The sequence below is a fragment of the Drosophila arizonae genome, chromosome X, assembly GCF_054131065.1.
Source record: "Drosophila arizonae isolate 15081-1271.41 chromosome X, UAZ_ARI_1.0, whole genome shotgun sequence".
Classification (NCBI taxonomy): domain Eukaryota; kingdom Metazoa; phylum Arthropoda; class Insecta; order Diptera; family Drosophilidae; genus Drosophila; species Drosophila arizonae.
Window position 1 is genome coordinate 22,037,734 of NC_142927.1, and position 14,626 is coordinate 22,052,359.

At 38.5% G+C, this 14,626-nt stretch overlaps 1 protein-coding gene across 8 annotated transcripts in view; it reads left to right on the forward strand.

The window, feature by feature from the left end:
* Positions 1 to 14,626, forward strand: part of alpha-Man-Ia (alpha-Mannosidase class I a) — an 83,961-nt gene that overhangs the window by 27,643 nt on the left and 41,692 nt on the right. For 2 of the 8 annotated variants that reach the window (XM_089474269.1, XM_089474268.1), the window contains exon 2: positions 4,138 to 5,606. The exons of 5 other annotated variants lie outside the window; for them this stretch is intronic. In XM_089474269.1, the coding sequence (XP_089330395.1) occupies positions 4,863 to 5,606 (744 nt within the window). In that variant the 5' untranslated portion in view covers positions 4,138 to 4,862. The remainder of the gene's footprint in view (positions 1 to 4,137; positions 5,607 to 14,626) is intronic. One more of the 8 variants, XM_089474270.1, reaches the window with a different exon arrangement.

Sequence of the window (14,626 nt, forward strand, 5' to 3'; positions counted from 1 at the left end):
AATATAAATAGAAAGAGAAAGATATAAATATAAAATATAAAGATAAAGAGAAATATAATAGAAATATAAATATAAAGATAAATTAAAGAAGTAAAGATAAATATAAATATAAAGAGAAATATAAATATAATATAAAAATAAAATATAAAGATAAATCTAAATATAAATATAAATATAAATATAAATATAAATATAAATATAAATATATATAAATAAATATAAATATAAATATAAATATAAATATAAATATAAATATAAATATGACTATTCTCAAAAGTGAAATATGAGTATATTGGGCTTTTACTTCTTACTTCCTCCTTATGGCTATGGCAGATCGACTAAAGAAACTCTTGCATATCGGCCAGAACACTGTTATTTGATATATTTGATGATTAGTGCCAGTTCCATATAATTGATGATATTTACTTGCAGACAGGATTTATAAATATTTATTAGCAACATTTGTGCGTCTCGCGTTGCCGTCAACGTCGCTGTTGACGTTGACGATGTTGTAGATGATTTGTTTGCTTTGGTACCGCCAATGAAAAAGACATCAGATAGCTAATTATTAAATAATTAATAATAATCTAACGTGCATGTGATATGTCAGCGCTGTTGACAGTCGGCCAACAACAGCTAAGCTTCGCTCTCTGTTGTGTTTGCCTATGCCAAATGCCAAATGGTGGCCATATCTCCAGCTTTTGTTTCTGATTATCCTTTGTGTGTGTGAATGGAAACAAAACATTTTTCGTTTGGCAACAACGAAACAACAATAGTGCAAAGTGCAAAGTGCAAATTATTGAACAAATCAAATGCTGAAATGAAAGGATTACAGTTAGTTTGCACTAGTAATAGACAAACAGATTAAATACGATTCCCTCGAGTCGAAGCGAAATTTCTGTGCAAACTGAAAACATTTTGTGCACATGCATATGGATAGTATCGAGTTTAAATGAAATCTAAATAACAGATGATATGTTATTAACTCTTTTGTAATTGCGTAAAATATGTTATGAAACTTAATTGAAGACCTGACGTTGTCCGTTGGGTATTTGGCTGGCTGCATGCATGCATTTATTACGTATACGAAGCGTTGCGCACAAAACTATGCTATGCAAAATTTCAATTTACTTACTCTAATTTAATAAAGTTGCCAACGTCCTGCCACACGCCTGCATACACAGAGAGAAGGAGAGTGAGAGGTAGATAGCAGAAGATAGAGATAGAGGTACACACACACACGCACACACACACAGTGAGACAGACGCCGTGTCCCTGCATAAATGCAGAACTTATTCTTCTTCTACACTTCCGGCTGTGCCATTGTCAGCAGCGGCTGGGCCACGTTGGTTGGGCGCTTTTTGGTTAAATTTATGTCCGTAATGCAATCTGTTTGCTGGTCTGCCGCCTTGAGCAGCGCCAGCGAAAAGCTGTTGAAAATAATTACTCAAAAGCCGAGGCGAAACTTGACAAGATGCTCGCTCGAAAATCACACAAATAAAATATCTTGTGCATTGGCATGCGAGAGCTCCAACTATGCATATTCTCCGGCATTATATTGTTGTATGCAGTCTGCTCACCTTAAGTACTGTTCGCTTGAGTGTAGCTGCGAACAACAATGCAATGAAATAAATGCATCGCCCTTAAGTGCTTGGGCCCGGTTGTGTTATTCCAGCCAAACAGCAGCATCTACTATAAGCAGGCCATTTACTCATAATAGTTAAGAGTGCCGAGTGGAATTAGGAGAACATTTCGATGCTGTTTTGCCAACAAACCCAATAGTCTTTCTGCCCTCATTAGGCATCTCTCATTGTCTTGTGCATGGTGAATGGAAATTTCTCCTGATTGCTTCCGTTTGATATTAAAGCATATATTCAGAGAGCTTGAATTGGGAATTAGGAAATGGAAGACTCAAGGCACCTTCAAACTCTTCTAGTTCCATTCCCCCCATGAATTTCGCAAAGTAATTAAGAACTTCCACTCCTTCTATGCTGTAAATGAGCTTTTGCTCGTAATACTCTTTTATTCGGGTCCAGTTTGTTTCCGTGTATCATTAGAGATCTACATAGAACGCTCAGTCAGACAGTTGGAATTGGACAAAGGCAAACTCAAGACACTTTCAGTCTCTTCTAGATCCATTCCCATAATTATCGCAAAGCAATTAAGAAATTAAACTTCTTCTATATATATTTTCTCGTAATACCCTTTTATAGACCCTTCTGCAGTTTGCTTCCATTAGCATTAAAGATTTATATAGAGTTCTCTCATTCAGACAGTTGGAATTAGGCAAAGGAAGACTCGAGGCATCCTCAGTCTCTTCTAGATCCATTCCCATAATTATCGCAAAGCAATTAAGAAATTAGACTTCTTCTCTTTCTATATATATGCTGTAAATCAGATTTTTTTTCTCGTAATACCCTTTTATGCAGCTTATCAAATCCGTGGCCTTCGTCTGAGTCTCGCTTTTGTTCGAATTGAGCGTTTTATTTTCATGGGATCAGCACACGTGCTCGGACCCGGTTTCGGCCCCCACCAGAGTCGCTGCGCCCTGCGTGGGGTTCCTGCCTCAGCTGTGAAATTGAATTCGGATTCGTGTGGCTTTTTGTTCTATTTGTGGCTTGGGTTAAACTTGCGGATTTAATTGAGCGACATACGAGAGCTTTGACACGCTTCCACACGCACGAGCGTATAATTCATACAACACACACTCACACTCGCTTTCTCTCTCCGTCACACGCACTTATACTTACCCACTCACACTCACACACAGCGAAGAATTCGCTTAATTGAATATTAACGCCTGTTGCCTAGTCGAAATATTTTCGGGCAAATGACATCGACGAGTAATAAAAACGTTGCTCCCCGCAGCACCACACAGACCCACCGAGACTGCCCACCATTCCTCCCTTCCTCTACCTCTCTCTCTCTCTCTCTCTTTCTCTCTCGTGCCCTCTGCCCATTTATTCAGCACACGCACCCATCCACATCCAGTTTTCTCACGTTCCGCTTGTGTCGCAATCTTGAGCTTTGTTTTTTTCCTTTTTTGTCTTTTCTTTTTTCGTTTTGTATTTCTATTTATTTCAATTAATGAAGCTGCGTCTTCGTTGTTTAATTAATTTGAAGCAGAAAGAATAAGACGTAGAGCCCTTAAATAGTGGCAAAAGCATAGCATAGCTTGCATATCTATATACCCTATGTCTAAGCATGTCAGTGGGTATATAGAACTAATGGATTTTGACATGAATTGAGTCAGCTTGAATTTTATAAACAAATTATATATTATTTTAAGTGCAGTAGAAAATTAATTTATAGGTTTCATATATGCATTGCCTTTAAAACTTTTCAGTTTTCCCAGAAAAGTTTAGAGTCGCTCGATTAATTAGAGTGCATGGAAAACAGCTGTGAAAAAAAGTTTGCTAACTATTTAAAGCTTAATGGAGCTGCACAATTGAAATGAGTCAGATGTCAGATGTAAAACGCACTTACAGGGTAACTACTAGTTGGTCTACAACTGGAGTGTAAATTCTGCGAGTGTAAATTCTGCGATTTCTTAAGCTTAGAAAACTAAGAATTTTAAATTTCAAATATATAATGACTATTTAATTTTATATATCCGCTTTTTCATACTATCGATAAAAATCGATAATATGATTTTTTTCACATAACTTGATTACTGTAAATGCTCGACAACTTTAAATAAACATATTAATCTCTGTAATGACCATAGAGGCTTTATATATTTTGAATTTTAGATACCTGTTAGCCATCCTCCCAGATATTGGCACAAAAAAATAAATAATAATAATAATAATAATCAGGAGTTGAAGACTTTGTAAATCTAGCGAATAATGCAGGGTAACTACAAGTCGGGCAGCCCCAGTTAGGGAAGTCTTACTTGATTTTGGGGTGCCATGAATTTAAGAAGTCAACGGAATTAACGTGAATTACTGTAAGCGAGGTCAGCCATGTTGCAGACATTTTAATTAGTGGTTAAACAGAGAGCAATTGCTTTGCAATAGGCAAATGAGTTGAGCTTGGCGAGCGAACGACTTCAGGCTCAGCTCCAATATGTTGTGGATTCAGGGATTTTGTGTCTTACTCATGTCTTTCTTTGGTATTATCTACGGTCCTTTGTAGCAGCAGAAGCAATAAAAAAATAATAATAATTAAAAAAAAAAAAAAACACCAAACTTAAAACTCATTCAAACTAATTGCAAAGGCAATAACAGTATCAACAAGCTAAATATAATCTAACGCAATAGAACAACAACAACAACAACAGAGCGACGTCATGCAAGTTGACTTGGCGCAGCGCGCAGCTGCAATGGCTTTGCCGTCAGCAGCAGCAGCAGCGGCGGCGGCGCCGGCGCCAAGGTGAACGTGCAGCTGAAGTTATCGCAGCAGAGCGCAAAACAAAAAACAAAAAATAGAGAGAGAGACAAAGCTGAAGCTGCGAAGAGAGCGAGAACGAAAGCGACAAACAACGGTGTCAAAGCAATGCGCTGAGTTCAGCTGCGCCGCTGCAGTTGCATTCGAGTTTCAGCAGCGCAACGGGGCAGACGTTGACCACAGCGGGCGGCAGAGTGCGAAAGCGAATCGAGAGCCGAACTCAGGGCACAGACGAGCCGAAGCCGAAGCCGACTGACCACAGGCGACGGCGGGGCTAAAGTGCAAAAGACAAAGACTACAAAATTAAAGCAAATGCAAAACTGCAAAAGCAACAACAAGAAACTCTAACTGTATTTGAATTGAGCAACAAATAGTAGTAGTAGTAATATATGTATATGTGCGCTCTCGTCAGCGATAACAATCGATCAACGATAACTCTGCCCGATAACTGAGCCAACAAGTGTGCGTACAAAATGTGCAGCCGAAAATGTTTTCGCATGCCCACATTAGTCATCTGCGGCGTCTTGCTGACCATCGTGCTGGTCTGCATCACGGGCATCACGCTAACCAACAGCATCAACATATCGAATATCGTGAAGCTGCGCGAAAAGGTCGCCAGCGACTCGGCGGCGGCCAATGGCGGCCATCAGGCGGCCCAAACGCGCGCCGCCCTCGTCGAGCAGCAGTACTCGACGCTCCAACAGCATCATCTATCCAAGAGCGATCTCAATTATATATCAGCGGCAACGCATCCCAGAAACTTGCAACGGCTGCTGGGCACTGCTCAGCCGCAGTCCGTGCAGCAGCAGCAGCATCAGCAGGCAGCGCAGCCCAATAAAATTGTTATCGAAATTGGATTACGGAGCAGCAACAGCAACAGCAACAGCAACAGCAACAGCAACACTGACAGCAGCAACAGCAGCAGCAACTCCAACTCGATTGGCGCCATTAATCTAATGCCGATGCCGCACATGCTGCAAGCGGCGGATGCGCTAATGGAGGGCAATGTTGATTCCATCTCGCTGCCAGCAGCAGCGCCAGCTACAACGCAAACACCACCTACGACAACAACAACAACAACAGCAACAACAACAACAGCAGCAGCAACAACTGCTGCAACAACAACAACTACAGCAGCAGCAGCAGAGCAGGTCTTAGACATTGTCGATCATAATCCGGCGGGCATTCAATTCGAGCGTCGCGCACATGTCAAACAGGTAAATTAAAGGTCCGGCACGTCTCACCTACAACTCCGGAAAGATTTATTATCTAGTAGCTTTCACTGCGTATTGCTGGAGATTGTAATTTTTTTTTGTTTTTTTTTTTTTTTTTTTTTTTTGCACATTTTATTGTTCGACTCATTGTTATTGTTATTTCGCATTGTCTGTCATCTATAGTGCAACAACAACAGCAACAGCAACAATTAAAATCTTATAAGAGGAGTTAGTGCACTTTTATTCTACGCATAGTCGATACCCAAAACAATTCTTGAATTGCAAGTCAAGATATGATTATTGTCAATTTGTGATGCCAAGCTAGATCTATACAGATGGGAGCTCTAACTAGCTTACGTTACTAGCATACTCTGTCTGCATAAGATAAGCATTTTTTTATACACTTTCGATTTAAGATATTTTCTTTTGTAATATGCGCAAAAATAAATGTAATAAAAGTTAAAATCATTTAGATTAATTTATAATACTTTAATTTATATTATATGTATACATATATTTTTTCATACACATCTATATATATTTCTGAGTAAAAGTCCTTAATAATGCCCATTTGTGATTTCCACGGAAGCTTATCAGATTATTATTGCTCTGATTAGATCTGAATCTATAATATATTATATATTACCCTATATTTATGGCTAATATTGAGTGAAATATTTAGTGAATAATTTTGAAAATATTGCTGGACCTCACTTAATTTGTATAGTTAAAATTTAATTAGTTTCTAGTTACTATAATTAAAACATTCTTTCGCATTTCTAGCATTTGTTTCTTTTACAAAGCAATGTAGCTCTGAAAGTTATAGTAAATACTAATAAATTCGCAATTCATTAGTAAGTAATAAGCAAGAATGTGACAATCGAGCACTACTACTGACTGCCTAATACTCGTTCATGTTGCGAAAATAGTTGAATCGAGATTCCTAACTTCCAATCTCTAGTAAAACTGCGTTGAATTATTAGAAATCGGCATTAGTAAGGATCGCGCATCGATATATAGAGAATCTAATAAATACTCACATGCTCTAATTCGAGGTTCCAGACCCAAAACTATGTGAGATAAAGTTATAAACGACTTACCACCCCCTTAAAGGGCTCAATCATTTCATTTTTGGCAAATCATTAAAAGAAGCTTAACATAACTATAATTATACATATATTGGGTCGCTCACTAAGTAATTTCGATTATGTTTTTAGTGAAATTTAAACACGATTTTTTTTTATTATGCAAAATAGATTATGAAAACGTATATCCTCCTATTTTTGTCTATTACCGTCTGCCATCTTTCGGGCAAGAGGTTAATTTCATGCTCATCAAAATTGTAGCATATTTTTGATGTACCACGCTCCCAAAGAGGCGCTAAAATTGTTTTTGGATCAACTATAAAGGAGAGATTTCAGAACCTTCACGAGTAACTTTTCGGTTAGGCTAAAATACAGTATTGTGTATCTTTATTTTTATTCTTTATGAAACCGTTTCAAATTTTTTGCTTTGCATTCCAATGAACAGGTGGACAAACGCTCGGACAGCAAGACGTACACGACACAAAACCAATATACTCTGTGTAAACGAGTATAAAGCCTAAATGCTTTGAGCCGATCGCCAATCACCGGTTGCTATGTATGCAGTTCTCAACTAGAGCTCAGCTGCCCCGCGCGAGAACCAGTTGATTTCAATCGTTCTACGACAAAAAACTTTGCGCACTTCGCGCCGGCAATTGCAAAGCCAACGGCCAAACTGAATAAACTCTCTATGAATGATATATGAGCAGTCACTCACCATCTCTCAGCTTCTGTCTCTCCGCTCCGCTCTTTGGGGCTGATTACAATAATTAGCATAGTTTTAATGGCTCTTGGGAAAAATAGAAAACAAATACTCAACAAAACAAAAATCTCTGTAGAGAAAGAGAAAGAGAAAAAATAGTTAAAAAAAAAAAAAAAAAAAAAAAAGAAATCATTGTATTCGCATCTTAATGGGGCGGACGACCACTAAATCTCTCATCTCGCATTTTTCCAAAGCTTCTTATGTCGAATCCGATTGCAGCTACGAAATTGCTTCCATCTCCCTCTGCCTATACCTCTACCTCTCCCTCTCCCTCTCGCTCAGGGGAGCTATGGCAAAGTTCAGGCTAAAGCTTTGACTGCTGCGAAGGCAATTGCAAATGCAAAGTTAAGTGCACGAATGAAAACGAGGCGCGAGCGTCGAGCCGAAGAGGGTGGTTAGGAAAGGGGAGAGTGGAGAGTGGAGAGCCGAGTGGGACAGAGTCAAGCGAAGTGGAGCACAGGGCAGAGAGGCGCGCGCGTTAAGTGAATGTTGTTGAATGTTTAATGCTAAAAAAACTTATCGCTCCGACCCGTGCTGCGGCCCGCCACTGCCGCCAACCCCGCCTCCGGCTCCCCAGCCTCGACCGCCCCCGTCAACCGCCAACTGCCGCGGTCCGATCTGGCTGGCAATCAGTCAAAAGCCAACGCTAAGCCAATTAAGTTTGCAAACTTATTCCGTGTGAAATTAATTACTTGCATTTTTATTTTCATATAGTATGGCTATGTGTTGTTGTTTTTGCATTTGCTGTGTTGAAACGAGACGGAAGACATGCAAACAGCAAAACAACAAACAAATTAAACTGATGCATATTTAATGCGTTATTCATTAATGAACAACGTCAATTTTTAGCCGTTTCCGTTTCCTCATCCCTCAGTCGACCTCAATAAGTGGGAGACGTGATTGATTGGCGTAGGATGTAAAGGTTTTTTTCTGTTTTTCTTTTAGCATATATCATGAAAGTACTTATCTCTTTTTGAAATCGATTTGGAATATAATATTTGATATTATATGCATATGTTTTGAAATCCAAAGGAATCTATGAATGTTGTGATTGGCATGCTCTTATTTATCTTTCCTTTTATTTAAATTGATCTAGACTTTTTTATAGGGTCTCTCATAATATATTTTAACTATCTATAATTTTTGGATTACCCGTATATGTATATTTAATAGCCCATTTAATAACCCTTTAGCGCACTTTGCATTGCTCCGATTTATTTTGCATACACATTCAGCAATCAGAGAGAGTATATTGGTTTTTGGTGCTGTCCGTTGGAAGGCAATGAAAGACTTGAAATTTGATAACTATGCTCGTTGGTATTTTAATCTTATCAAGTATCTAGATCAGTTATATATACCCACTAAAGGCATAGCAAATCCGAAAATGCTATATCTATTATAACAGAGAGGTTTTAAATCTGGAATGTGGTTTCGTATAGACAACCCAAACCAAAAATATGTATAGCAGATATATCTAGGCACGGGCTAAAACGGTTTTTTTTTTTTTTAGTTTTAGGTCTTGAAAATTGACTCAGCTACTCTTGGCTAATGATATGATATATTTTCAATCATTTTTAGAAGATTGAAATGCCTCTACTCTACTCTTTTCTTCTTCTCTTCCACAGTCTTAAGACAGTTGAATCTTTTTTAAACTCATTATGAAGCTTTTAAAGCTCTATATCGAAAGAAAAATAGAACTTGAAAAGTTTCATAGCTAAGTCGCTGCCGCTCGACTGCTCCATTTAAATCCACAGTCCATTCAGTTCCAAGGAAATATCGTACTCAATTCGATCGGAAAAAGTTTCTTCCATTTCTTTTGTCAATAAAATTTAGCCACAATTACGAACGAGATTGTCTAGCGCTCTGCACTGGCCGTTCCTAGAATCTGACTACAGCTGTGCCCGTATTTCACGAAATCATTCAGGGTCTAATATATGTATGCAGAGATTGTAAACTTTATTGGTTATTTCATATTTTGTTAATAACTCAAACTCTGGCGCGCTGACATTGTGAGCGTAACGACCCGGCTTTTGGCAGCCCTTCAGCGTTTCGATTCATGGCCTTTAGCCCCGGCCGGAGTTGGGCCGGAGTTTCTTGTTATGTTTTATTTAATATGCTCATTTTTCATACACAGGTCATCCCATTAAAGTATATGGCATACATTTCGGACTAGCCTCGCATTAAAATTGAGGCGCGGCCTACTCGCTCTCGCTGTTTTTCTCACTCACTCTCCCTCTCTGCTTATCTCTCTCTTTCGTTCTTTTGGTAGCGACGCTTGTAAAAGTTTCTTAATAATAAATTGCTTAACTTTTAGGTAAACAAAATCACATTTGACCCCAAGGGGGTTCTGAACCGAACTTTGCTGGGAACATTCCTTAACGCTCTCAACACACCGCCGCCGGCTCGTCACGTGCCTTCTATATGTGGAGAGCACAGAAAAATAAAATGAAAGAACAGAATTGACTAAACGATGATCCTGTTATTTAAATTAAAATTATTATTGATGCGGGGCCAGCGCATCAGATTTTTGCATTTCCATTCCGCTCAAGAATTTGTAATTGACCCAAAAATGCGCCTCAGCTGAAAATGAAATTCTATACTTGAATGAATTTCATCAAATTGACATCGAGACGAGAATCGTTAAGCAATCAAATTATTTTTCTATTTAAAACTGAATATTTGCCACATGAATTTTACGCTCGAAAATATCAGCGTAAATAGCAGAGCAAAATTTAAATGAGTAATAATAATATTTGTCAATACAAAAAATATTTAATAACTTTTTATACCCTGAACCCATTTTCAATGGGAAATCAGGGTATAATGGTTTTGTTGAAATGTATGTAACAGGGAGAAGGAGGCGTGGCAGACCCCACAAAGTATATATATTCTTGATCAGGGCGACGAGCTGAGTTGATTTGGCCCTGTCCGTCTGTCTGTCCGTCTGTCCGTCCGTCCGTCTGTCCGTCTGTCCGTCCGTCCGTCTGTCCGTATGTATGAACGCGTCGATTTCAGAAGATATAAGAGCTAGAGACTTCAAATTTTTTTTAGAATGTCCGTAATTACAGCGCGCATATCAAGTTGCTTGTGTGGGTATGTGTTTGTGTATGTGTGTGTGTATGTGTGTGTGTATGCGTTTGTGTGTATGCGTGTGTGTGTGTGTATGTGTGTCTGTATGCGTGTGTGTGTATGTGTGCCTGTGTGTGCGTACGTGCCTGTGTGTGTGTGTGTGCGTGTTTCTTGTGTAAGCTGAAAGACGCGAAAAATTATTGAAATATCTATTGCTCCAAGGGTTCAGGGGATCTCGTAGTCGAGCAGTCTCGACTAGAGATTTCTATATATATATACAATACAATATATATATAATATATTTAAATATTTTATATTATTATTATATTAATATTATTATTAAATATATATTTCAATAAACACAACGCTCAGAACTATTTTAATTTCAAATGAAAATTCTTAATAATTCGCACCACTATGCTCAAAATTACAAAAAAAATAAAAAATCACGTAGAAAATGGTTTTGCAAATTCGTCATCCTAGAAAATATTCATCAGACGAGCTATCGATATTAGCTAACGCAGATCTGCAATCAATAATAATTGAATGATTACAAATTCATGGCGAGACAATCTATCAGCTTGCGCAACATGAACATAATTCTTTATTTTGCATCGTTATTATTATTATGTTGAGTGTTAAGCGATTTTCCGTTAGCTATTTCCCGTTCCATTTTCCGACATTTTCTGTTTGCCCCAATCAGTTGGGTAGCAGCAGCGAGACGCATCCGTCATGACGTCGCATATTTTATAGCAACAATTGCAATGCAAAGCAGCCTCTTTAAATGGAAAACACGCGCCTTGGTCTTGGCGCCGCCTGCTAACCCCGCCCACCGAACGAACTGAACCGCACTGAGTAGAACTGAGAGTCAAACCCCAATCTAAATCCCAATTTTCGTTTTCTCTACTTCTTCTATTTGCAGGTGAGTTGCAACTGTGGGTTTTCATGCGGCAAATGTGGCATAAATAAAGGCTGCCTGGAATGCTAAGGCTTCCTTCTGATAAAACGCACTGAACACTGAATGCAATATGGTTGGGCAGGTAGGTGACAATGGTATTGGGTTCGTCATTGGGCTGGGCATTGGCAGCGGCAATTGGAACTCGTGCTGTTGACTCTTCGAATAATAAGCTTCAATTGGGCACAAAGCGGATATGGCAAGGACACGGAATGTCCAATGTCACGGGGAGGCGTCATCCTAGGCAAGCAAAAAGCAAATAAGGTTTTCTTCTTTTCTTTCCATGGCTTTTTGTTTTTTGTTGTTTCTCTTCCGGCATCGACTAATGCGTTATATAACTCTACAACGCCATGAATTATTCTTCTGCCCAACAGCCGACCGAAAAAAATATCATAAACAAAATGCTAAAGAAATGCAAGGGAAACAGAAAATAAATATCGAAAAAAATCGTGTTTTGCCTGCCAACCTTTAAAGACTTTGACACGCCTTTGATGTATGGCAAAAACTTTTTTGCAATTTTGTGACAAATGCAAGAGGTAACAAACAAGAAAAAAAAATTTACAATAGTTACTACCTAGGGCTTTGGGCAGGAGAAAAAACCATTGATACTTTATGCTATATACCCTATACTCTCTACTCTCTGCTCTCTTTACTGTGAGTACTCTAATATGTTATATTGAAATAATTGAAGTATTGCGTAATGAATTGCTATGGGCTGCTAATAAGCAGCTAAAAGGTCATTAGGAATAATAATTTATTATTCCACATATAACATGGGAGATCTATTGTTTTTATAGCTTAATGTCAATCAGGATTTTTTTCGATATCACTAAAATGGTAAAAGTTATCGATTTTTCGAAACTAACTCGATCTGTGTGTGCTTAAAAGGGAACTAAAAAGCGAAAATAGAGTCTCTGGATTTTATAGGTTCTGAGATCGACGCGAACGAATAGACAGACGAATAGGGCAAAATCGTTTCAGCTCACCGCCCTGATCAACAATATATATTTTATGGGATCTGTCATGGCTCATTCTGCATATTTTATACACATTTATTATACCAATTATCTCTAGTCTCCCATTTTCGATAGGTTCAGGGAAGCGATTGAATAGAGTGCTTCGTTATAATAGTGTTGTCTTATATTTAAATATGGCTGATATCTTATATAGTATATTAAAATATGAAAATCCATATATAAATGAAAGCCAAAATCTTATTTTTCAATTGGCTTTTTAGCTTCATAAATATTTTGAATTTTTTTTTAAATAATGTTGGAAGAAGAACAAAATATATAGCTATACATTTTCCACTGTGAGGCAAAAAGAACCACCACCCTGGTGGTGCACTGAACTCGTTTCAATTAACAATAATAAAATAATAATAGAACCAAATTCTGAGCTCATACAAAGCATTTTATAGACAGTTTGATTACGTTCTGCAGACTTTACTCAATGGCTGCTCAGTGTGGAAATCTAGCTGAGCTGTGCTCAGTATGAATGCAGCAAGTGTCATTTGTCATATGGCCACGAGCTTATTTCGTATCCGAACTACAGCCTCAGTAGCAGTAGCAGCTCGCATTATTTATGGGGCCAAAAATGTATGCCAAAATGCAAGAGCAACCAATTTTGTTGCACGTTGGCTGTGTTGGGCTTGGCCTGGCGACCTGGCGTCTCGGTCGCCCGCCTCTTGTCTTAGCCGTGTGGACGGACGTTTTGGGAACCAAAAGTAATCATTGTTCGATACCGGAAACTATTCAATTTCCGCATGACATGAAGCGTATACAAAACAGGCTTGAGTGCTGAGAGAGAACACCAGCCAGAAATGTCCTGAAGCGCAGGCATACCGAAAGCCAACAAGGACATGGCACATTGAACGTTTGCCGACACTCACACACACACACACACACACACAAATGAAAACGAGACGGAGATGAGATGAGCCGCACGCAGATGCTGCCACGAATGATGGCAGAAACACATTTCTCCGCTTGTGTTGCGGCTGCCACGGCTGCACGCATTTTTATCACTGATTGGGTTGGATTGCTTTGGATTTTTTCAAAAGTCCATTGAATGATTTTGAACGCAGCTGTAAAACGCAATTGATCGATTCATCTCTCCCTCCGTCTCTCTCCCTCTATTTTCCTCCGTCACTTTCTCTCTCTCTCTCTTTATATGCCTCCGTCTCTTTCTCTCTCTCTCTCTCTCTCTGTCTATCTCCTTCCGTCTCTTCCTCTCTCTCTCTCTCTGTCTCCCTCCGTCTCTTCCTCTCTCTCTCCCCATCTACATCCGCCTCTCTCTCTCTCCCTCTCTCTCTCTCTATACATATATCCGTCTCTCACATACACTGCCTCTATCTCTCCTTCCCTCTCGCTCAACCAATGCAAATTGCCTGCATTACAAACGTAAACTGAATGAATTCAACTTTTTCCCATTCCATTGACTGAATTGTAGCGGCATTGTCAATCTTTAGAAATAAATCCACTTTATGCCATTGCCGTCGAGCTCTTTACTGTCCCATCTCATTCACATTTCAAAGTTCTTATCCAATTAAATGAAAACCTAGCTGTATGTTTGACCGCTGAACTTCCAACTCTTGAAATGTATCTGCAGCTTGTTGCGATTGGGAATTCGAATTGGTCTTTGCTCAGCTTGCACCGCACACACATACAAACATTTATACACACATGTTCATTTTTACCCACAGACAATCAAGTCCACACTGACCACAATATCAACAGTGCTGAGAACTTTGGAGGAAAGCGAAAGCTGAATACTTTTATGCAGCGTAACACAACTATTGAAAGAGATAAACATATTCTTGAGTAGAACTACAAGTTAAGTCTGAGCTATAGCTGGAAATATTTTGTACATATATATGTATATGTATTTATGTATGTTTTTGAATCCCTTAACTAAAACACATCATTATTTCATTATATTCTCTTATTTTTAGACGTTTCCTATGATAGAAAACTCGTGGGAAATCAGCTAAAATTAAGAATAATATCATTATTATCTAAAAGTCATGCATAATTATTTGTTATACCGAGAAAGGAGAGAGAAAGAAGGAAGGAATTGACAGAATTGTTTCAATAGCAATTTGCTTACGACTTTATTTCTTGAATTCTTTATCATCAAAAATCTTTTCTATTAA